The sequence below is a fragment of the Doryrhamphus excisus genome, linkage group LG9 (assembly GCF_037039965.1).
Source record: "Doryrhamphus excisus strain RoL-2023G ecotype Guam linkage group LG9, RoL_Dexc_Guam_v1.1, whole genome shotgun sequence".
In the NCBI taxonomy this organism is placed as follows: domain Eukaryota; kingdom Metazoa; phylum Chordata; class Actinopteri; order Syngnathiformes; family Syngnathidae; genus Doryrhamphus; species Doryrhamphus excisus.
Genome location: NC_136365.1, coordinates 1,882,369 through 1,905,687, shown reverse-complemented (window position 1 = coordinate 1,905,687; position 23,319 = coordinate 1,882,369). Strand labels below are relative to the sequence as shown.

The window sequence follows — 23,319 nt, the reverse complement described above, 5'->3', positions numbered from 1 at the left end:
ATCTCACTGCCATATAGTGTCTTTGGGAACAAAAACAAGTTTTTTGTTCGTGGTCTTGTACTGCTTGTACTATAGATCTACTCAGTGAGTCTCCATGGTCCAAACATTTTCTCACAAGTGTGTGTGATGGTCTTCACGTGTAGCTGAGCCATGGCGTTTCTTTTCCGCCAAGGATCTCTGGGGTTTGAATCTATATTATTTTTTGAATCTACACCTGGGATAGGCTCCAGCACCCCCGGGACCCTCATGAGGATAAGCGGTAGAAAATTAATGAATGAATGAATAATATAAAAGGATGACCAGCCTCAGCAAAAAGGTTGCAGCGAAGATGATTCGTCTTTTCACTCTGATTTTAGTCTGGAAGAAGATATTCCCATCAAAATGGAACCACGTTATTTCTGTGTTTATGTTCATAGAAATAGGAAGGAGCACACATCACAGCCATCACTTGGTATTTACAGTACATTGGGGATGTTACCAGTCATAAAAGCAGCACTTCGACCCCGCAGCAGCATCAATCTGACAGAGTGCGCCAAAGAGAAACCCTTTGGGAGCCCTGAGTGCCAAAAAACAGGGCACAGGAACAAACATTGAGGCTGAGGGTAAAACCCAGCAGGTGCTAAATAAACAGCTGAAGACTGAGCGATAGGAGACCCACTAATGGATTGACTTATTGGCCAATATGAGAGCATAATGGTAGTCATGGCTGGCTGTACACTCGCGGGGGGCGAGGGGCCTCCTTAAATAAATGGCTTGCTAACCCAATTGAAAATTTTAGAGAAAACTTTGCCAGTAAAATCACAATACCAGGGCTCGACAATAACGATGTACCGATGGCCTGGGGCAAGTTAAAACAAAATTCGGGCAAGTAAATCCAATCAGTGATATTCCCGTCGGGCAAGTGTACTTTGGCATTCCGTACTGCCAAGAGTTCTTGTTGGGTGTTGGTAAAACACAGACTGAGTAATTCCGGTGGTAATTTGCAAACCAATCCTTGCAAATCTTGAAATGGACCAATCAGAATAGTTTATTTAGACCGCGGTCCGTGGTTTACCCACACCCGTTCTTGTTCGCGATCAACCAATCTGCGATGGTTTGACTAGGAAAACATCTATCATGGCGTCCCTGCCAACATGGTCTAATTCTTCAACAACTTCTGAAGGAAAACAGCAAAAAGTGATGAACCAGTGCCTCCTAAACAAGTATTTTATTAGCGGTTAGCAAATCAAATGATGGCACAGGTGAGTGAATCACATTGCTGTGACAATTTGAAGTGGTCCCAATGAAAACACCACCGATTAGATTTGCTTCACAAATTATTGTTTAACCATTGAGCATTTTTTTTTCTGGATTAAAAACACTTTACTAGTACACAAATGTGTCATGGAAATCCGGATTTCCATGCAACGTCATGATCTATGTAGGAAAACAACCACAAGAAATGATAATCATTTCATCTTTATTTGAGATTCTCATGTGATGCCACAAAAATGAGATGATATCATTACGGCAGGCTTTTCATTTTACGTAGGGCAAGTTCGGGCAAGTCGTTCTCACCTCAAATCATTTTTGTTTTTAATGTAGAGCCCTGAATACATCTCCGCTCATCTCTCATCCTGGCCTGGCTGACCTCTACACCCCCCGCTAGTAATCATTCAATCACTGTTAGTATGCAAATGAGCCAAGAGCAACGCAGTGGTGTCAAGACAGAATGGACTTTGAAAGCTTCATTTATTTTATGTTTTGTTTTTATTGAGTTCCCGTCTTGAAGGTTGGTCACCTTATTGTGGTCGGGTTTGTGCCTCAAGGACCCTCAGATGGGACAAAGTACAATCCACTATTCCAGTTTGAGGGCTGGACACACAAAAACCAATGCCGTGACCAAAACATTGTTATCCAAAAAAGATGCTGTATGCATAATGTCCTCTTTACATTTCTGACCGCTCCCCCAATATGTGCATGCCTAGAACCGGCCCCTGGTAGTCATAAACGTATGACAAGCCTAGTAAGTCCCCATGTTAACCCTGTCTACACAAGCTACACAAACACACCGCTGCACGCTACATTAGCAGCTGCTGTAGAGGGTCAAAGACAGTGCACGTCATGCAGGATGTGTCCTCTGAATCATCACACATGCTGCAGGGAGGACATGATGTTGAACACACACACACACACCTATCACCTTCACTGACCTTTGATGCTTAGTGCAGCATGCACATACCCCCCCAAAGCCTCACACAAACATCCAACTAACTCCATGATCACAAAACTCCATATTTAAAAAAAAAAGTAGGTCATATGAGTGACACAAACGCACTACATGCGTTTCATGTGAAGACATTTGCTACAGATGTTACCAACAATGACTTTACTGACAAAGCGGTACAAAACAAGCACCAAAAATAACACCGTCACATATGAAGGCGTCTTTGTAGTATTTGTCAGCTACTAGAAAATAAGAAAGTCGGTGAGTCTAAGCTGAGCTGAGTGTGCGGAGGGATTGACAGCCGCAGCCTTTGGTCAGTAATCAATTTTCACGCTCAATGTGTTGCTTTGTTAGACAGAGTCACCGTCGGAGGCAAATACTTGTGTAGTATTTAATACTGTGTAGCTCCTGATGGTTAAGAATGACAAGAAGTCGCAATTTGACAGACAGTCATTGAAAGCAGCATAAAAAAGTGTAGGATTGCAACATTTCAAAAGTAGAAAACTATTTAAAAATACTAATAATCCATTACAAAAATAGTTGTCAATTAATTGGGTAATCTATGAATTGTTGCCAGACCTCACAGCTAGGAGACCAGGGTTCAATTCCACCCTCGGCCATGTATGTCTGTGTGGAGTTTGCATGTTCACCCCGTGCATGCGTGGGTTTTCTCCGAGTACTCCGGTTTCCTCCCACATTCCAAAAACATGCTAGGTTAATTAGCCACTCCAAATTGAGTGAGTGTGAATGGTTGTTTGTCTATATGTGCCCTGTGATTGGCTGGCCACCAGTCCAGGGTGTACCCCGCCTCTTGCCCGAAGACAGCTGGGATAGGCTCCAGCATGATCTGCAACCCTCGTGAAGAAAAAGCGTAAAATGAATGAATGAATTGTTGCAGATCTACATTAATTATCCATAACAGTATGTATGATTTGTGCTGATATCAATAACTGCTGATATAGTGGTACCTTATCGCAATTGAAAAAGTTGTATCAGGACACCTCTACGTCCAGGTTGGTCCATTAATGCAATAGACCACTCAAGAAGGTGATCTGTGTTGCCATGGTAACAACAGAACTGCTATTTTTCTTATTGAAAGCTGTTGGAAATCATAAATGACTTCCAATTTTGATAAAATATATAAAATATCATTCATTAATTTTCTACCGCTTATCCTCACAAGGGTCGCGGGGGTGCTGGAGCCTATCCCAGCTGTCTTCGGGCGAGAGGCATGGTACACACTGGACTGGTGGCCAGCCAATCACAGGGCACATATAGACAAACAACCATTCACACTCACATTCATACCTATGGACAATTTGGACTAATTAACCTAGCATGTTTTTGGAATGTGGGAGGAAACTCCACATGCAAACTCCACACAGAGTTGAACTGAACTCCGCTCTCCTGGCTGTGAGGCGTTCGCGCTAACCACTCATCCACCATGCAGCCTATAAAATATCATACAAAAAAAAAATTAAAAATAGAACAATTATATTTTGCTGCTCTAAAATCAGACACCACTAGTATAGTAAAGTAATTAAAATGAGTTAATCAAAACCGATTTAAATGACAGGTAACAAATAGAATATATTCAGCTGAACAAATTGAGAGCTTATGAACGAAAAGGAAAGGGAATAATTTCAAGGCAGTAATGAACCTCATGCTCATTAATCTTCATTGCTGCCAGTGGACATAATAACAGTCTAAATACCGTCCTATTCCTTTGATTATTACATTCACCTTGGAGCAACTCACATCAGGCAAATAGTTACTAACTCATTAGACTGCCTCTCTATTGCTGTTAAACTGCCCTCATTTGTGTCTTTTAGGGAAATAGAGCCAGTGCTAAGCAAGCACACGTCCAGGCTGATTTATAATTGCCTGGACCAAATCTCTTTCTCAGCAGTTAGCACCATTACATCCGCACACGATAACGCATGCATATGTTCAAGAAGCAAACATTCACATTAACGCAAACACACGGGATAAAACAAAGATGTTCTGTTCCAGGGGGACTGCTAGAAGACCCGCTTCGGCCTTCTGCGACAAAGACATATTCATCAGCCCGGCGTAAACTAAGAGTTACACAAAATATTGTCGTTGGCCAAAGCTAAACAGATTTCCCTCCCAGCAGTTAAGCGGAAACCTCAGGACAAAGACAGCAGTCAGAACCCCGACTCCCCGCCAATAAAAGAGAAGTAGTGTTCTTTGTTTGGGGTCACACTCAGTAGCGTGGCTTGAAATCCACTTTGACAAGCATTTGCTTTTCTTGAACGTTACTCCATGTTTACATCTTGGTCCGGGTTGCTAAAAGTCAATTAAAATCCGCTTAAATAATTCATTATTCTTGTTTTTTTTTTCTATCCACTGCATCATTTGAATGACCTCACATTCATTCACTTCATTAAGTGACTACGGTTTCTTCCAACATTCCAAAAACATGCTAGGTTAATTGTCCATAGGTATGAATGTGAGTGTGAATGGTTGTTTGTCTATATGTGCCCTGTGATTGGCTGGCCACCAGTCCAGTGTGTACCCCGCCTCTCGCCCGAAGACAGCTGGGATAGGCTCCAGCTCTAGCTCCAGCTCCAGCAAATGAATGAATAACTTGCAGCCAGTCAAGTTGACATAGTGAAAGAAAAGTTCTCCTCACATTCTGTGTGGAAGTGGTACATTTTTGAGATCCTGTAGTCTGCACCTAAGCGGTGCATAATGTGGTGTAAACAGAGTCAGCTGTATTTTTGGAGTGTACATCTATGTATGGCAGATTAAGGCTGTCCTGTATATCAAGCAAGTGACAAACGTCATAGTGATTGACCCACATTATGTTCGAGATACTGCGTGAAGATCCCTGAGTTCTTCATATTGAATGTGCTGCATCGACACAGGAGCACTCTGTACCAATATCGTTGCAGGTTTTCATGATGTTGAATGACCAAAATGTCTAAACTCAAAACACATCTGTAGAAATCCAAATTGAATTGCTTTCAAACACCCACATGTGGTTTGGATCCTTTTTGGAAAAATCAAATTTCCTGTGTTTTTTTTTTTTTTTTGCTCTTCAGACTTCATTTTAGTAAAACTTGAGATAATGTCCATACGTATGACAGCAATTTGTTTTAGGGTTTACAATGGACTGGGTCTTTGTTGCAGCCCTGTGATTGACAGGTGATCAATCCACGGTGTAACAAAATAGACGGAAGGTGTGCACAATCGGTTATGAAAAAACGGTATCGGACAAAATTGGAATTGGCAGGTTAGGCTTTTAAAAGATTGGTGATCATCTAGCATAAACACTTCTAGACAAGTAAAACATTACTATGGCATACTAATTAATACCCCGCAAGGCATACTGAGAAGCCTACATGCACAATTCTTCAACAGGACATTACCCTGCATACCTTGCGGGTTATACATTTGTATAAATACTTTTTTGCATGTATTTATTTTGATACTTCCATAATGTATGTGGTGCACCTTGTCTTTTCACAATTAGAAATGTAAAAAATACCTGTACATAAAAGTTAAAAACAATGAATCAATGAAAGTTGTATTGCCCGGAGTGACAAAAAAAAAAATGTACTTAAAAAAAATCATTATCACAGTTCCGTCTTTGTTGACCCACTCCTCAGTTTTTGTAGCCTCTGATTGCTGTGTACCTTCGAGACAGAGTGCACATTGTAACAGAACATAAACGTGAAGGGTGGTTGGAGATGAATGAGAGGAGCCGTGGTGAGGAAGCAGCCACAGCAAAGAGAAAGCGAGAGGAAATTGGAATAAAATAAGTGGAACGAAAGCAATTGACGAGAGAGAGCGACAGAGAGAGAGAGAAATACAATGGAGCAGGTCAACTCCAGCGCGGGGTGTGGAAGCGTACGCCGAGTGTTGCTGATGTGATGGCACGACGATGATGGTGTTGATGATTCACGGCTGGTAGAAAATCAGCCAGAAGAACGTATTATTATTACAGAGCTCAATTACAGTGCAATTTCTCCCCGGCAGCGACAACCTCTGCAGGGCTCCTCATTGAAGCTGATTTGGGAGGCCTGTGGCGTCTGGAGCACCAGTGAGCGACTCAGTGGCGCAGCGAGACATCCTCCACTTGAGATGGGGGAGGGAGATGTGAGGTGTGAAAACAGTGATGATGAGGAGAAAGAGGAAGCAGACAGGGAGGATGCATATGCATGGCGGTGCACCTGAAAGCGAAGGAGTAGAGTGGAGACAAAAACACGGCACTCATGGTGCAAACACCTGTTCAGTAATGAACATGAGCGCTTGGTGCATTAGCATAAATACCAGAGAGATGCTTTTCATGTGGGGGAGATTATTTTTTTATTTATATTTTTTTTTTTTACTCCTATAAAAAGTGAGTGTGTGTTTGAATACAATGACCAATGTATTATCTTGAAACTTCCTCTTGTATTAGCTTTCTGGTATCACTTCTTATGTTAAAGCAGGGGTCTGGGCCACATCAGGTTTTCCAAAAAAAAAGGGAAAAAAAGCGCATTTATTAAAAACAGAAAAATTAATAAACTTTGCTTTGGTTCCGATTTTCTACAAGAAAAGCTCTGATAAAACATTCCACTGTTCTCAAATATCTTGCTTTTTATTTTTCTACACAAAATAAGATGAAAAATAAATAAACAAATCAAGAATAAAGAAAATCAATCAATCAGTAATAAATAAATATAATAATAATAATAAAACGGCAAATAATAAAAACGTAAGAAACCACATATAGTTGGTGGGTAGACAAATTATTTTTTTCAGATCAAAATTAAAGCATTATTAGAGCCCTGTAGACATGACAAAACACGACTATAGTCACATTTATACTCTTTTTATTTACAACATATTGCGCAACTGCAGGCTTTTGAGACACATGCTAACTCGCAAACTAGAGAGCTAGCGACCTAAACGGTAGCCTTCAAGTTATTTCCTTTAAACTTAAATAGCCAAAAACTTACCACTTCCACACAGATAGGGAGGATAACTATTAACAGTTATTTAACCTTTAACATGAACATTAATCAAACGTAATAATTTTTTTCTGGGTACATGATACCATACAGCATCCATATCAAACTTGCGCCGGCCGCACTGACATTAAACTTTCATATCAAGGCCGGGGCCTCAAACTAGTGTCCGCCCGCGGGCCGCGTGTTTGAGACCCCTGTGTTAAAAAGTTACCATCAAATTTGCTTCTCACCTCTTGGTTACCTTCTTTGGCTTCCTCACCCATGAAAATGTTGGTTTTAATATAATACGGGATTGGGAAGAGGGTGGCTCCTTAAGGGTGGTGTCCAGTCTCCTAAGTGGATGGATTGATTTAGTTCCACTCCTGTTCAAGGTTCTCCACGTGGCCAGAAGAGTGCTCATTCAGCTTGTAATGTAGAACTGAGTACCCTTGTCAAAGATTTGTTGAATCACGTTGGCCATTCTATTGCAGCTCATTAGAAGGTTGACAAAAGGGAGAAGGAGATCGTGTTGGTAGACCTGAAGGCATCTCATATGACATTTGTGGTGCATTCAAATGTGAGAGAGCCGCCGGTGTTGATGTTAGTAACGAGCTTACTGTTCCTGAGTGGGTGGAAACGGTGCCATTAAATTTTTACTAGGCTAATGGGGAGGTTACCTTGTGACATGACCCGTTACTTGACCACCCTCCGATTCTGGACTTGATCTTTGACATCCTAAAGCAACACTTTAGTAAACTGACTTCCTCCTCCATGCCCGTGGCTGACTTTTACAACGGGAGTGATGGAATATTGGATCAGCAAGGGATGCTGTGTTGAAGATGTTAGATGGCCATGACGTTCATAAAGTATTGCAGAGATCCTGTACTTTTTCAGTTTTAAAGTGGTAGAAGAATAGAAATCCAGTGAGATCCAGGATAACCTCGAGGAAGGTATTCAACCTAGTTTTCGTTATCCGGGGTTGCCACATGCATTCGCTTGTGTTGCCGTCATCGTTGTTGCAGACTCTGGTTGACTTGGTCCATGGTGCAAAACTAGACTTGCTGTACTCTGCTGTACTTCTTCTTCAGCATAATGAAGTACCTGACCTCTGGCTTCTACAATGTCCCCATGTGCAAACAAGACAAAAAGTACACAGCCTTGACAACACCTGTCAGCTTGCATGAATACAACATAATACCACAATACCACAGGGGCTTTGTAACAGTCCAGCTTCGTTCATGATGTATGATGTTGAGCATCTTTGGGGACCTTTACCAGTCTGCTGTGATACCTTCATGACCTCTTTGCGCTGACAAAAGAGGAGGCTCTTGACAGGCTCTTGGTCGTCTTCCAAAGGTTCCAAATAACCTTAAACTGATCCCCAAGAAGTTTCATCCTTTTAAATTTGTTAAGTTCCGTTTATGGTTGAGTGGTTGGCATGGAGGCCACACAGTCAGGAGATTGGTCATCTCTGCGTGGAGTTTGCATGTTCTTCCCATGCGTGTGTGGGTTTTCTCCTGGTACTCCACATTCTCCACATTCCAAAAACATGCTAGGTTAACTGGCGACTCCAAATTGTCCATAGGTATGAATGTGAGTGTGAATGGTTGTTTGTCTATATGTGTCCTGTGATTGGCTGGTCACCAGTCCAGGGCGTACCCCGCCTCTCGCCCGAAGTCAGCTGGGATAGGCTCCTCCAAGATACCCCCTAGTGAGGATAAGCGGCATGTTGTTTGTTTTCATTCAGATCTTCATCCCCAGTTGATCATATAGCCAAGCTTCTATGGTCTTTTCCAATTGCCTGCTGGAGAGGATAGACCTCGTCCCATCGCTTTTGCAGAAATACCCCACCCATTGGTTGGAGTTCATGGCTCTGAAGTGGTGTGTGGACTGACACCAACCCACTGATCCATATATTGACCGGGTCCATCGTTTTCCTTTTGGGTCTGGAGGTCTGATCAACCTCTTTACTCTTACTGATCTGTTATACAGATGTTCTGTTTTATGACTGAAGTGAGATGAGATCCTTCTGTGTCTGGTCCTTTATGGGATTTTGATTTTTTGGATTTTTTTACTATTTTTGTGCGGTGTGCATGCTGGAGTGAGGTGATGGAGTGACATGGCCATGCATGCATGATCCCCTGTTACATCTGTTCCTTCGGAGCTTATTATTACATCCGTGTGGAAGCACCAAGAACCCTTCCTCATTTATGACCCGGGAACACAATGCAGAAGAAAGAAGGCTGGGTTATACATGTATGTGTACGCACAAGTGTATGTCTATGTTCGGCTTTTTGTAGGTTCATTTTATGTGTTTGACTTGCATTGTGTGTGTGTGCATGGATCTATGCATACGTGTGTGTATGTGCAGCCTGAAGCAAACAAACACAGCCTCGGCCGAACTGCTCCACGGACCTTTGAGGTCTGACCTATGGGTGGAAGGTCAGTTTTTGAATGTGTTGTGGCAGGTTAATGACACATTACCAGGTTTAAGCCGGCTTCCTTATGTATCAAAATTAAAATGTAATGCTTGAATAAAAACATAATTTAAGCAGCGGTACTTTTAATGTGTAGGGTATAACAATGGCAACTGCCCAGCTCATCTGCATATTGTGCCGTGGTCGTGGCAGGTTAGAGTCTTAAGTCTTGTGTCTCTGATTGAATGTAAATGACCACATGGTTGCTGGTGGGTTCATGATAGTAAAGCGTATTGAAACAGCACAGGCCAATCAGACAAAACAAGCGTGAGTGCCTTCGCTGCCTCAACGAACATGATGCTCCATTAGCGATGCTTGAAATTGTGTTACGTAAACTGCGCCACCCGCGGCCTCAACCCCAGAGAGAATTGTCAATCAACTCTGCATGTTGAATGTTGAATAAAACATCAATAGATGATATATTCTAGAAAGCTGCACCTATGAATACATAGTAACATCTGCGATGTCACTCACTCTTTTTCACACAGATCCTTAAAGGGGCCCTATTATGCCCTTTTTCCAGTTTTCTAAACTTTACATTTTGTCGGAATTTGGAATTCTTGGATATCACTATATGGATAGCTCCAAAACTACTGACGCCAATGAGATCAGGACTTCTTTACTTGGTACTCTGCACTCAGTAAAAACCGGCCGACAGTAAATTAAATAGACCGTTTGGGTCCGTGGAAACACTGCAGAAAGAGGTGCAGTATCTGGAAGCTCTAGAAAGCTTTCTGTGCGTGTTATTGTGTGTAGCTGCTCTACAGGAGTCCACAACTCAATACAAGGTGCTGAAAATGAGCATGAGACACAACACAACACAACAATGGGATTTTGTGTTCTTTTTCTTGGCATGTGGCTTTTTTTTTATTTAAAAAAGGAAAGCTTTGTTTGGGAAAAAAAAAGTTTTACAAAACAGTTATATTTTTGTAGCGTTTGACAATGGAAAAACTAATTACAATATACATATTGTAGTGTTTTCACATTTTAATATACTGTATAGCAGATTTGGTTTCACTTTGTGGAAGCTTAAAACCTTTGTTACCGGCGCTAATAATGCTAACGCGCGGGCATCTGATTTCATTGTTTGGGTGGAAAACATTTGGGAGAAGCTTTCAGACGCGCCTCCGTCAGCATCAGCATCTGAGCTACTGTATGGTTATACGGTCGTCCCATCATAGCTAAGGTCAAATGTGACATCCCATAATCAGTTCACAGTTCCACATGTCCAAAAGGAGTAGGAAGAAGCAAAGCTTATTAAATCCTACCCCTCTGCCTGGTACTTTTACAATCAGTAACTGTTACATTTGTTCACTTCCTGCTTTCCATAATACAGTTTTTTTTTTTTTTTTTTTAATAATGCCCCTCGCACCGAAGTACAAGGTCATACAATGACATAATGGGTACTATAGTAACTGTCAATATTTTTAAAAGTTAGTTTGTTAGTTTCCATATTCTATGTAAGTGTTGAATAAACATGACATATCCGGAGCTTCTGTGCCCAGCATCATCATTTATGGAGGAGAAAGATACAATTTAGATGTTTAAAAAATCAATTTGATGGCCTTACCTATTTCTTACAGGTTTGTTTCCATCATGGTTTGTCTCCGACTACACAATCTTAGCCACAAACACTTTATACTAACAAGCCTTCAAACCAAACCAGGTTTCCATGAGGATTACCCCGGATTTGAGTCAATGTCGGATTTGTAGCAGGGATGAGACATTTATCTTTTTCTTCCACCCAACATTCCTTTCCTCTTTTTCTCCATCTTGCCTTTCTCTTTCTGTACCCATCTTGCGCTCTCATTCTTTCCTTTCTCACTTATACTTTTAATCACAGATAAAGTCAAGTATTCTGTTAGCATTCTGCTCCAGTGATGGGGAGATATTAAAAAAAAAATGATGGCAGAAAGAATAAAAGCATCACTGTCTGTGTGCTGCATGGGCTTGGGAGGGGAAAACGACTTTCAATGAAAGGGACGATTTTCCCTATCTCTTCCCCGTGTCACACCATCCCATGTGTTGAAATGATTTCCATGTACTTATGAACGTGTGTGGGGGTGACAACATTCTTGTAGATTTGCATGTTACACGTGGACCAGCGTGTTGCATGTCACCGCAGTCGCACCGCAGAGAAGTGGGCAATCTGCCGTAAAGACTTCCTCCACGACAGGCTGTCAAGTGATTTTCAGCGTGATGTGGCCATTATGGCTGAGAGACAAACATACTCCATACTGTCTAATGACACCAACAGACGGCTGTTCGTGGGGAACGCTTCAAGGGATAGAGTGACAACAGATGCAAAGTGATTAAGGCTGAAAAATCAGCTCCGTGAACAATAGTTTACAAGCACACAATGCGACAAAATAATGTTAAAATTATGCTAACGGTATCTCTCCCTGAGACTGCACACCACGTGTTTTGTTAAGGACAAAAACATATTATATAAAAATCAGCTCACGACTAGTAATTGAATCATGAGTGAAGATAAAATCATCACCAGGTGATGATGCAGTATTTAATAATAAACAAAGGGTGCTCACAGAGGAGGAAAAACAAAAGTACAACAAAAGAAATTTGAAATTTTCTTAGCACCAAACTCAATTTTTGCCAGTTGGGAGGCAGTTTGAGCCACTGCACGCCACTAGGCACCTTATTGGCGACACTAGGTGGCACCAACTGGCGCCGCCCCAGTGGACTCTTAGCATTACATGATCATTTGTTAGTGTTTACTAGCTATATTTTTTTTATACTTTAAAATGCATTTACTACTAAGTGTGTGAGAACGGATCTGAATCTAATCTAATAATTAAAACAGTTATTGCAAATGTTGAGAAGAAATCGGAGAACGCAGGGATCTATTGTACTGCCGTACCTACGGTTTATTGGTTATTGGTAAATAGCTAAAGTCAAATGTCCCTGAATTCAAATTCAATCAAAATTTTGTGGAAACATCCTACATAGTCGCATGGCGCCTGATCATACTACCTAGCTAGAGTCACTCTCATGAGACAAGATGATACACAATATTGGGTCTATGAGAAAAAGATGAGATTTTAACTTGACTTTTGAGAAAATATTTAAAAATATATGACAATATACACATATATTTACACAATATCCAAGAGTATACAACATGCACTATTGGTTATACTCGTGGACCAACCAAAGAGTGACTGACCAAAAGGCTCACCCCTATCATGCCGTTGTTCTATGCAACAAACATGTCAAGGTACTGAAACCAATGCACAAAGTCAACTCTCTTCCTGCCTGTTTGGAGGAAAACACACACATGCAGATGGTAATACGTACATTGAGGCCACTACACTATCAAGTTCAATCTTATTTCCACAACACACGCATGTTACATGTTGGCATGTTGCATGTTTACACAAAAATAAGAAAACTGTTCTAATCAAAAATGTCCACAAAAACAGTTGCATCCAGTAAACCAGCAGCCAAGACACCTTCTACTAAATTCCTTTTAGATATTTTTGATCATACATTTTCACAAGAAAAATAGCACAATTGGCTATTTGTGAAATATGGCATATATATCTTAAAATTGCGTGTGTACACTTACATACAGTGGGTGCTATATATTAACCTGACCACCGGACAGAAACGTTTAAATGACCCCCCCCGCCCCCCTCCAACACACACACACCTCCCCACCCTCCGCCTTGTCTTCATATCTCTCTCTTTGTCTCTCGCAGGGTTGTCTGCTAAGCCTCTTACCTACAGGATTATTGGCAACACTCGGTATTATACAGCTTCATTCATCTGGATGATGCGTTATTAATGTGTTGGGAATGAAACCATCTGTAACAGCAGCAGAGGATGATGGGGGAGACGGGGGGGGGAGATTGGAGGTCGGGGAAGAGGGGGTGTTTTGTAGTAGCGGTAGAGAGGTGGTAATGGAGCTTAGGGCATCATAGTCACGCAGATTCATATATGGTGCATGCATAGTCTAAAAGGAAAAAAATAATATTTTGTTAAGTCACTTAAAGATGCATATCACTCTTTGGGAATCACTTTTGTCTCCGTGATCTCTTAGGAGAATAACAAGATTGCAGTTTTAATCTAGAGGTTGGGATTTGTCATTTTAAGACAACGCCGCACGGATAAAAAGGAGTGCAAGCACGTAGCTGTGCAGCTATTGAATTTATTGTATTGTATTTTTTATCGTAATATCGCCATCTGTATGATCAATAATTCCCTAAATGTCTGATAATTTGATGACAATTAGCTCTGTAATTTTTGTGAAATTTGTTGCACATACAGGAAGTAGGGGGGGTTGCATGTGTGTCGTACTGATGGAGTGATTCGTGCTTGCCACTCACACTCCTTAAGAAAATTGATAGCTTTTACATCGTGGGTGTGGCGTGCGACTCGTGCGTGTTGTACGTTTTAGTAACCGGGGATGTATCTTTAGCATCAATATGACTACGCCCTTAAGGCTGATACATCATCTCACGTTGGTCAAGGAGGAAATCGAAATCTGCCGTCTCCCTCTCCTCTCGGCCTGGCAGTCCACCCATCCATCTATTTTGTATGCTGCTTATCCTCATTAGGATTGCGGGGGTATGCTGGAGCCTCCAGCTGTCTTCAGGCGAGAGGCGGGGTACACCCTGGACTGGTGGCCAGCCAATCACAGGGCACATATAGACAAACAACCATTCACACTCACATTCATACCTATGGACAATTTGGAGTCGCCAATTAACCGAGTGTGTTTTTGGAATAGGGCAGTGCCACACAAAGAGGGTGGAATTGAACTCAGGTCTCCTAGCTGTGTGGCCAGCGCACTAACCACTCGGCCGCGTTGTTTTTTTTCTCAACAGTCATTGTTGAAGCGTATGCTGTTTTTGGAATAAGTGTCGAAAACCATTAATTTGTTTGGCCACAAAGAAAGAAAGAAGGTAATTGCTCTTGCCTGACGGCAGTTTGAAGGTTTGCATGACTTAAGGACCACATTTTTCCAGAAAATGTTGATTATATTCCAAATTGCATAACATCAAGAATATTCAGCCCTCCAGTGACGTGCAGTCAGGGGAGGCAGAGCCTCACTGCATGAAAAATAAAAAAACAAATAATGATAACGCATATCATCTGAGTGCACACTGAGTTGGATTATGGCACCTGCCAATTTCTGTTTGTCATCATGTCGCCAATAATATAATTTTGCAGAAACATTTGTTAGACAGCATGATTTTATTTATTTAATGTCTTTAATGTAATTAATCCCACAGTAAAATACATACCGGCTGCACGGTGTGCAAGTGGTTAGCATGCAGGCCTCACAGCTAGGAGACCTTAGTTCAATTCCACCCTCTGCCATCTCTGTGTGGCGTTCTCCCCGGGTACTCCAGTTTCCTCCCACACTCCAAAAACATGCTAGGTTAATTGTCCATAGGTATGAATGTGAGTGTGAATGGTTGTTTGTCTATAAGTGCCCTGTGATTGGCTGGCGACCAGTCCAGGGTGTACCCCGCCTCTCGCCCGAAGACAGCTGGGATAAGCTCCAGCTCCAGCAAATGAATGAATAAATGAATGAATAACTCGCAGCCAGTCAAGTTGACATAGTGAAGGAAAAGTTCTCCTCACATCCCGTGTGGAAGTGGTACATTTTTGCATTCTTATTTTGTCCTGCTTCCCCACGCAGTTTCAGAGCCTTTCAGTGTAGAATAAGCACACCGGAGCGGAGTTCAATTCCACCCTCGGCCATCTCCGTGTGGAGTTTGCATGTTCACCGTGCACGTGTGGGTTTTTCTCCGGGTCCAGGGTGTACCCCGTCTCTCGCCCGTAGCGGTAGAAAATGAATGAATGAGTAAAATACTCATACAGGAGGCACATGCACTTGGGTTGGGCTGGAAGGTGCTTGTCACTGCCGTTCTTCCAGATAGAGGAAAAGCCAGTGTTTTCATTTTGTTTTTTGTTTATTAGACAGCTCAAATGTAATATATTTCTTTGCTAAATGAATGAATGAATTTGACTGACTGCCACCTAACTATAACTATGTATCCAAGCTCACCAGCAGGTGATCAGAGTTTTACACCAAAGTATCAGAACTGTTACTGCAGAAGGATAAGGGTCATGTACCTCGTATATAGATAAAATGAAAGAAAACTCATTGTTTTTAGTTCATTAGTGAATTAACTACAGTCGTTGAAAACTATTTGAGCACATTCTTCTCTTACACTTTACAATGCATTGCGCAATTAAAATTGAATTATTTTTGTAAAACGTCATCTCGCTGGAAAAAAGAACAGCTTCACTATGATTCAGCATGAAATATTTGACAACTGTAATGCGAACGCTCGTTATAGCTTTGACCAAAGTAGACCCACAGGAGATGTAAATCCAGTGACATAGTGGCAATAAGTCTGTGACACCATTCATTCTGCGATATAAAGTGCACGAACGCAGCATTCGAGATGTACAGATGTTACACTCGCCTCACACTGCTCAACTTAATGACGCAGTAACCATGCGGCCGGTTAAACACGATGCTAATGGACCTTTGCCCTGACTGTCATCTCCTAAGCGAGAGTCAACAGAGCTGACACGGCTGCGATGAGTCAGGCCAGCAGGTTTTCTATTCCCGTGTGCGTGTTGTATTTCCAACATCCTTACACCTGTTGGGCAATTGCATGGTTATTCGTCCTTGACACAAAGTCAGCAAAGTAGCAAAAGAGGACCCAGAGACAGCTTACATGGACACCATTCACCACATTCAGCACCTGAGCTCCAAGGAGTGTTTAACGGGCTGGTGTCTGTGTTTGAGCTGCTATGGAGACGCAAACTTTTGGTCTCCACACCATAAATAGTCCAAGGTTTTAAAATTCCTTTAAAGGGTGATGCGCTCGAAAAAAAAAAAAAAAATGAGCCCCAAACAGCATTTTAAAAAATGCATTATAGTAATAACCAAAAGAGTTTCCAGTGCAGAGTGTGAAATGCGATGGCGTCATGTGTACAAATTACACTTGAACATCAAAGTGTGTGTGGGTTTTCGATGCGTCTCTTTCAAGTCTGAGGTGCATCTCGCCTCTCAGATCTAAGCATGTTTCCACCTCCATTTGAGACTTAACGGCACTTGATAAAGAGGCTCCAAAACCAAAGATGGATGGACGACTGATCAGCAGGCTGTAGGTTATTTTCCTCCCATTAAAGGATTCACAGAGAAGCACTTTATTGATGTAATGATTGGGATGTTTTTTTTTTGAAACCACTCACTGCATCCACGATGTGTCTTTGGCCTGTAATTACGTATGGTTTGAGGTCTGTTTAAAGCAGAATGTCTCACATTGCACCGCCATTTACTTACATGGGAGTGACAATTTAAAAGTCAATTACCATGCTTAAAGTGGCTGTGCTGTGATACACAAAAAAAACAACACTGACAGTGACTGGCACATGAAATGAGGTGGAAAGAAATGACTTTGCCAAGAATGCAATATGAGACACCAAATCACGTTTCTACTACTTTGTCAAGTCAACAATACATACTATTAAGCACAACATGACAAGTTTAAGATGAAGTGTTTCCAACAACGCTGCTTTTCCGCACGCTCACGTATTACGCTAAAAATGGTCATGTATGTGGGTGTTTGGTTGGCGTGACACCCCTTTCAGTTACATGCGTACCGCTACAACTGGATATTTGTACGTGTCTTCCTGCACAAAATGTACATCCATCCACTTTCTACTGTTTATCCTGTTCAGTGTCGCGAGGAGCAGCTTAAAAGACGGATCCACCCTGGACTGGTCGACAGTAAACCATTCACACTCACATTCACAGAAGTAAGTCGGGTCAGCCACTATATTATCGATAGCCACGTTTACACGAGGAGTTTTTCTCTGCAATGGCATCCATGCAAAGGAATATTCCAATCGCGTGTCTACATGCGGCGCTATAATCAACCAGAATAGTCAATGGGGCGTGCCCAGTAAAGCGCAAACACCAACATCACGTAATACCGTCTTCCTCGACTTTTTCTTTCACTTGTTGGAATAACTCCGTATTGTCAGTTTTTCCTTCGTCCAGTCTTGAAATTTACTTTGAATCAAAAACAAAATTTCCGCAGCAGTCCAGTGCCGATTGCTCGCCTCCATTTTTTTTTTTTAAATCGAAGAACGTCTCGAACTGCGTGTTATATCTCAGCATTCGCTGAAAGAACGCACCCAGGAACAGGAAAAGATAAAGTTTAATCTTGCTAATATTTTACAATTAAGCTCAGCACATGTTTTATATAGATATGCATTTTCTTTTTTTAATAAAACTGCACTTGTGAATGGCGTATAGAAGGGTTTAGATCAGGGGTGGGCAAACTATCCCGGGGGCCACATCCGGCCCGCCAAGTGTTTGAATACGGCCTGCCCAATCTTTCCAAAGTATTTCATTTAAACTCAACATACAACCTGGCATCATGGCCTGAGCCAACCTTTTGATGGTTTTATCAATTTTGCTTTTTGACATGGTCTGTTGTTTACAAAGTGCTCCTGAAAAAAGGGACACAAGCACATAATAATAATAATAATAACTATTATTATTATTATTAGATTATTATAATTATTATTAGAACTATTATGATTATTATAATTATTATATTAATACTAATTATTATATTAATTATATATAATATTATTGTTATATTTGCATATTTTACACAATAATAATATAATAATTATTATTTAAATTTTATTGTAACTATTATAATATTTTATTATTTTTAAAATATTTAAATATAAATATAAAATAATAAATAATAATAGCAGATTGCATGACAATTTTACAGATACAATAATACCAGGTGGACTGTTACGTGTAAAATATATAGTCTGCCCCCCCCGTAAATTTTGTCATATCAATGCGGCCCGCGAGTCAAAAAGTTTGCCCACCCCTGGTTTAGATTCTGTTCCACAGATGGCGCTAATGCACACAAAAGCTGCTTGCCAACCGCCAATAAACAACAGAAGAAGAAAAACGCAATCAATCGGATTGGGGAAAGGAATATTCCACCCCTGTGAATCCAATTATATATTCATTCGGATTAGCACTTTTCTTTCGGAATGAGCTGTATACAAAGGTTAGATTCTTTCCGTTTGAACAAATAACCCGAATGGAATTGGAATATTTGGTTCCATGTATACGTGGCTAATGACAGCAAAAAGTATCAGGGGCACTACACCATATTTCTGATGTTGAATCAGGGTCACTTTTGTTATTGTCTGAATATTGACCAAAATAACCTGAGAAATTAGCCGGAAATACACTGAGGCCCACATTGTGTTGCGTGTTTTATATACAACAGGCACAAAGAAAGTACTCAACACTGTTTCCACTGTTTTTTTTTAAATATTTTTTCAATTCTGTGCGTCATGATCCTGGAAGTAACTGCACTGAATCATCCATTTGCGTTTGCTTGCTTGTTCCGTGTCACAACGCTCACTTGCGCCCCGCCTCCCCCCACTGGGACAAAGAGACTGAACGGGAGGATTCACTCACTCCCTTCAAAATTATCGATTTAGCTTTTATTTATTGTGCACTCGATTGATTCATTGAGTATAGAGATCAAATAATTTACTTTTTGCTACATAACTTTGGTTTAGATATCCGGAATAATAAAGATAAAAGTTGCATTTCCATGTGTAGCAAATCTTATTGTCAGCTGACTGATGTCACATGAAACCTACAAAAAGATGTTTAAGACGCGGGTGACCCATGCGATCAAGCCACACTACCTTCCCCATCGACATAATGGGCACCCCTGCTGTACAGCAAGGTAATGTTACATGCAATAAAATGACTAACAGGGAAACTCTTTACAACATGTGGACACCGACTGGAAACAGCCTGCCTGTGTATGACTACCACAGCAGACGAGAAGAACAAGCAGACGAACAGATGTGAACAAACTTCCTCTACCGTATGCCGAAAACAGATTGTTTTACTTCTGGCAATTTCCTTACATCTACCACAAAGTCTGGCTGGATAATCTCATCTCAATAATGACAATAATGTAATACATTTACCAATAATAAAGATTCACTGATATATATTGAAAATAGAAGATTTACAGTAAAGGACTGTACTGAACCAACATCAAAAACATGTCCACACTCCTGCATCACTTCCCACAAGGCAAATCAACCACTAATGACAAGTTTGACTCCTACCAGCTGGGATCCCATAGCCATCATATTACAGTATTTCCATCCAGCACAAGTTACCACATAGAAATCTATCTATATAGCTTTTGTCACTCTGAGGTTTCTGGCTCCTTCTACTGTGGATGAGAAGCACTGCTCTCCCCTCAATGAGACTTTGTGCCTCATGTAGTGTCACTTGGCGTTTATGCGTCACCCGTAAGGCGGGACGTCTCTGTTTTGCCAAGCCGCATTCTCCAACACGCATTCACACACCTCCCACAGAGATACTAGGCAGAACGAAAAAAGAAATCGTTATCCACTTGAAGGCAGAGATGTGTTTAAAAGAAACCGATTGAATGCTTTCAGTTGTCATTGCCATCACCTTTAGACATCCCAAGGGCATGCATGCAGATTGAGAGCCAAGTGCTAATAATGAAAATACATTGAAATAAATCGGCATTAATGTACCGTGAATCCAATCTGGTGCTTCAATCACTATGATATCATACAATCTCGACAGAAAGAACCGTAGACCGATTCATGCAAGGTCTTTACTTAAAGATGTGCCACCAATTTCATTCATTCATTTTCTACCGCTTTTTCCTCACAAGGGTCGCGGGGGTGCTGGAGCCTATCCCAGCTGTCTTCGGGCGAGAGGCGGGGTACACCCTGGACTGGTCGCCAGCCAATCACAGGGCACATATAGACAAACAACCATTCACACTCACATTCATATCTATGGACAATTTAGAGTCGCCAATTAATTAACCTAGCATGTTTTTGGAATGTGGGAGGAAACCGGAGTACCCGGAGAAAACCCACGCATGCACGGGGAGAACATGCAAACTCCACACAGAGATGGCCCCGGGTGGAATTGAACCCTGGTCTCCTAGCTGTGACGTCTGCGCGCTAACCACTAGACCGCCGTGCCGCCCGTGCCAACAATTTCTTTATTTTAATCTTAAGAAATTAAGAAAGGGTTTCAAACCAAAAACGTATCACTTTCTCTCTATCATATCGGACATGCCATGTCTGACCTAATGTCATGCCATGTTGATGGGCTATAGTAAACCACAAAACAGCAATCATATATTAATTCATTAAGTTAAAAAAAAACACAATAGAGTGAGGGAGATGACTGTATAGGCCTGGTGTCACATATTTGATATATATCATGCCCAGCAATGGCCCCACCCATTGGTAATTTGATGTAAAAATCAATAAAGCAATTTTTGTGTAGTCTTGTTCACAAATAAACTGTAACAAATTCATTCTCTCTGCGTCAGAGACAGATGGTTCTGGGTTCAACTCTTGCTGTGCTTGCTTTGGTTTATTCTACAGTCGGTACTACAGTTCCCACCCACAGTCCACATACATAAATGTTAGGTTAATTGAAGTTATTGCATTAGAGATTAGCATAACATCCTCGGCAATGGTTTTGTATTGTTCAGATGCCGGCAGGTGGGATGGATAGTCCCACCAGATGAAATGACTGTCAGACTGTAATGTCTGTGGAGGAGACAGATGATACAGTGCATAGCTCAGAGGGACTGAGTTTATCTTAGCCCATCACAAATGTCTGCCGGTCGCATGCAGTCTGAAAAAGCAGGTTTCCACTAAACATCTGGCAGTTTTACGAAAGGAAAAAAAACGCCAGCCACAACCGTGTCCAATTTCTTTAGGGCAAACTTAACGGCTTCAGAAGAACATGTGAAAGAGAAGTTGAGTTTTGGAGAATTTAATGCCAACCACGCAGGCTGCAAAAAAAAAAAAAAATGAATCACATGCTACGCGGAAGTCCTGTTCAAACACAGAAATAACTGTGCAACCTTCAGGGCGCGAGACCCAGTCAGCTGGGTCTGCTAGTAAATATTTTTGATTTATTTATTTGTAGTGCATCCGGGATAGAAACAGCTGTGTTTGAATGTAATCAATGCATTCCGGGGTTTACCTTGCTTTTTGCATTCAGAAGTGCTCACATATACTCACAGGCTGCATGGGTAATGCCATTATTTTTGCCTTTATACACGTAACAATGCCAGGTCAAAGAAAAAACAGTGTTTATTAATCCAGTTGCACTGCAGCTAATATTTTAAGTTAAATGTGAGGAACATCATATCAGAAACATGTCTCAGTATGATGTTGTGCATTTTTTGCAGACAAAAAAAAACTTGTAGCTCACTTGATTTCACAGGTGTCCCTATTGTTATGTCCAGTTAGTGTAGTGTAGTATTTAGTGTATATTTGTGGACCCATTACAACCAATTGCATATATCCAGCACAGTGCCTTGCCTACCTTTCCAAAAATATTTAAGATCAAGTGAGTCCCATTTGGCTATGGAGTGGCTTCAGATTTTAGCAGAGCTTTGGCATTAACATCTCCAAGTATGGAGTGTTGTGATGTGCCGCCTGTCCTCAGCATCAGATGAGTAAAAGGGGCCACTCGTGTGTGTGTGTGTGTGTGTGTGTGTGACTGCAGGCATGCTATTATTTGCCTCCAGGGCTGCCTGGGTTGCAGACAACAAATAATAAAGATGCTGTTAAGGCCCAGTCTTTTAGACTGGAGATGTTTGGACCGGGCTGCCAACCCAGCTCCATCCGCGACTACACGCACTGTCCAAAGCGGGGATATAACATGTGTCTTACCGGCTGCTGCATGTGACGAGAGCTCCCTCTCCCAGGCGGCGGAAGATGCTGCCGCCTCTGCCGCTGCCCCCCATGCTGGAAATAGTCGCTGCCAGCGGCTTTGTTGTCCGCCACCCGGTCCCTCTTCTCCCGCACGTTGGAGCCTCCCTCTCCCCGTGTGTCTTCGCCCGAGTCAAGGCTACTGAAGTTCCACACAATCAGCGTCTGCACCAGGAGTACCGTGAGGGCTGCGATAAGGGCGGACCGAGATCGGCGAGCCAACCTGCGAACACACACGCCGCCGACCATCTTCGCAGCGGGCTGCAAGATGTTGGAGAGGCGTCGCTGTGTGTGTGTACAGCGAGGCTGGGGAGAGCTGTGGAAGTACGAGGGAGGGACAGGGGAGGGGAGCGGGGGGGGGGGGTGAGCCACACAGCGGTGGAGGAGGCTGGAGGAAGAGGAGCATCGACGAGGAGAAAGGCGAGGCCACCTTGTGGTGGAACCCGGCATAGAGCTCACCGCTGTCCATCTATTTTACACCATTGTTCAGACACCATTATGGTCATATTTACATTATATACAATACATAACTACATGGTGGCATCTCATGATAATTACATTGAGTTATTAACTTGTGTACCCAAATGACACACAGCCTTGTAAGGTTTCATTTTCAGTACAGTAAGGGAACAAAATGCATAAGGAAGCTTATATATTGACTTGTATTATAATATTTCTTAAATAAAATAGCATACAGTTGTCCCTCGTCACATCATGGCTCAAATTTAGCAGTTTTACTTTATCACGGGTTTTCAAATACGTATATACCAATTAATAAATTATGACAATAATTACTTTTTAAAAATGCATATTTAAAGTAATTTGACATATTTTT

General features: G+C 41.6%; 1 protein-coding gene across 1 annotated transcript in view; it reads right to left on the bottom strand.

Moving 5' to 3' along the window:
• Positions 1 to 22,781, bottom strand: part of xylt1 (xylosyltransferase I) — a 96,567-nt gene extending 73,786 nt beyond the window's left edge. The window contains exon 1 of the mRNA XM_058067151.2: positions 22,446 to 22,781. Within this exon, the coding sequence (XP_057923134.2) occupies positions 22,446 to 22,733 (288 nt within the window). The 5' untranslated portion in view covers positions 22,734 to 22,781. The remainder of the gene's footprint in view (positions 1 to 22,445) is intronic.
• Between the last annotated feature and the right edge of the window lie 538 nt (positions 22,782 to 23,319).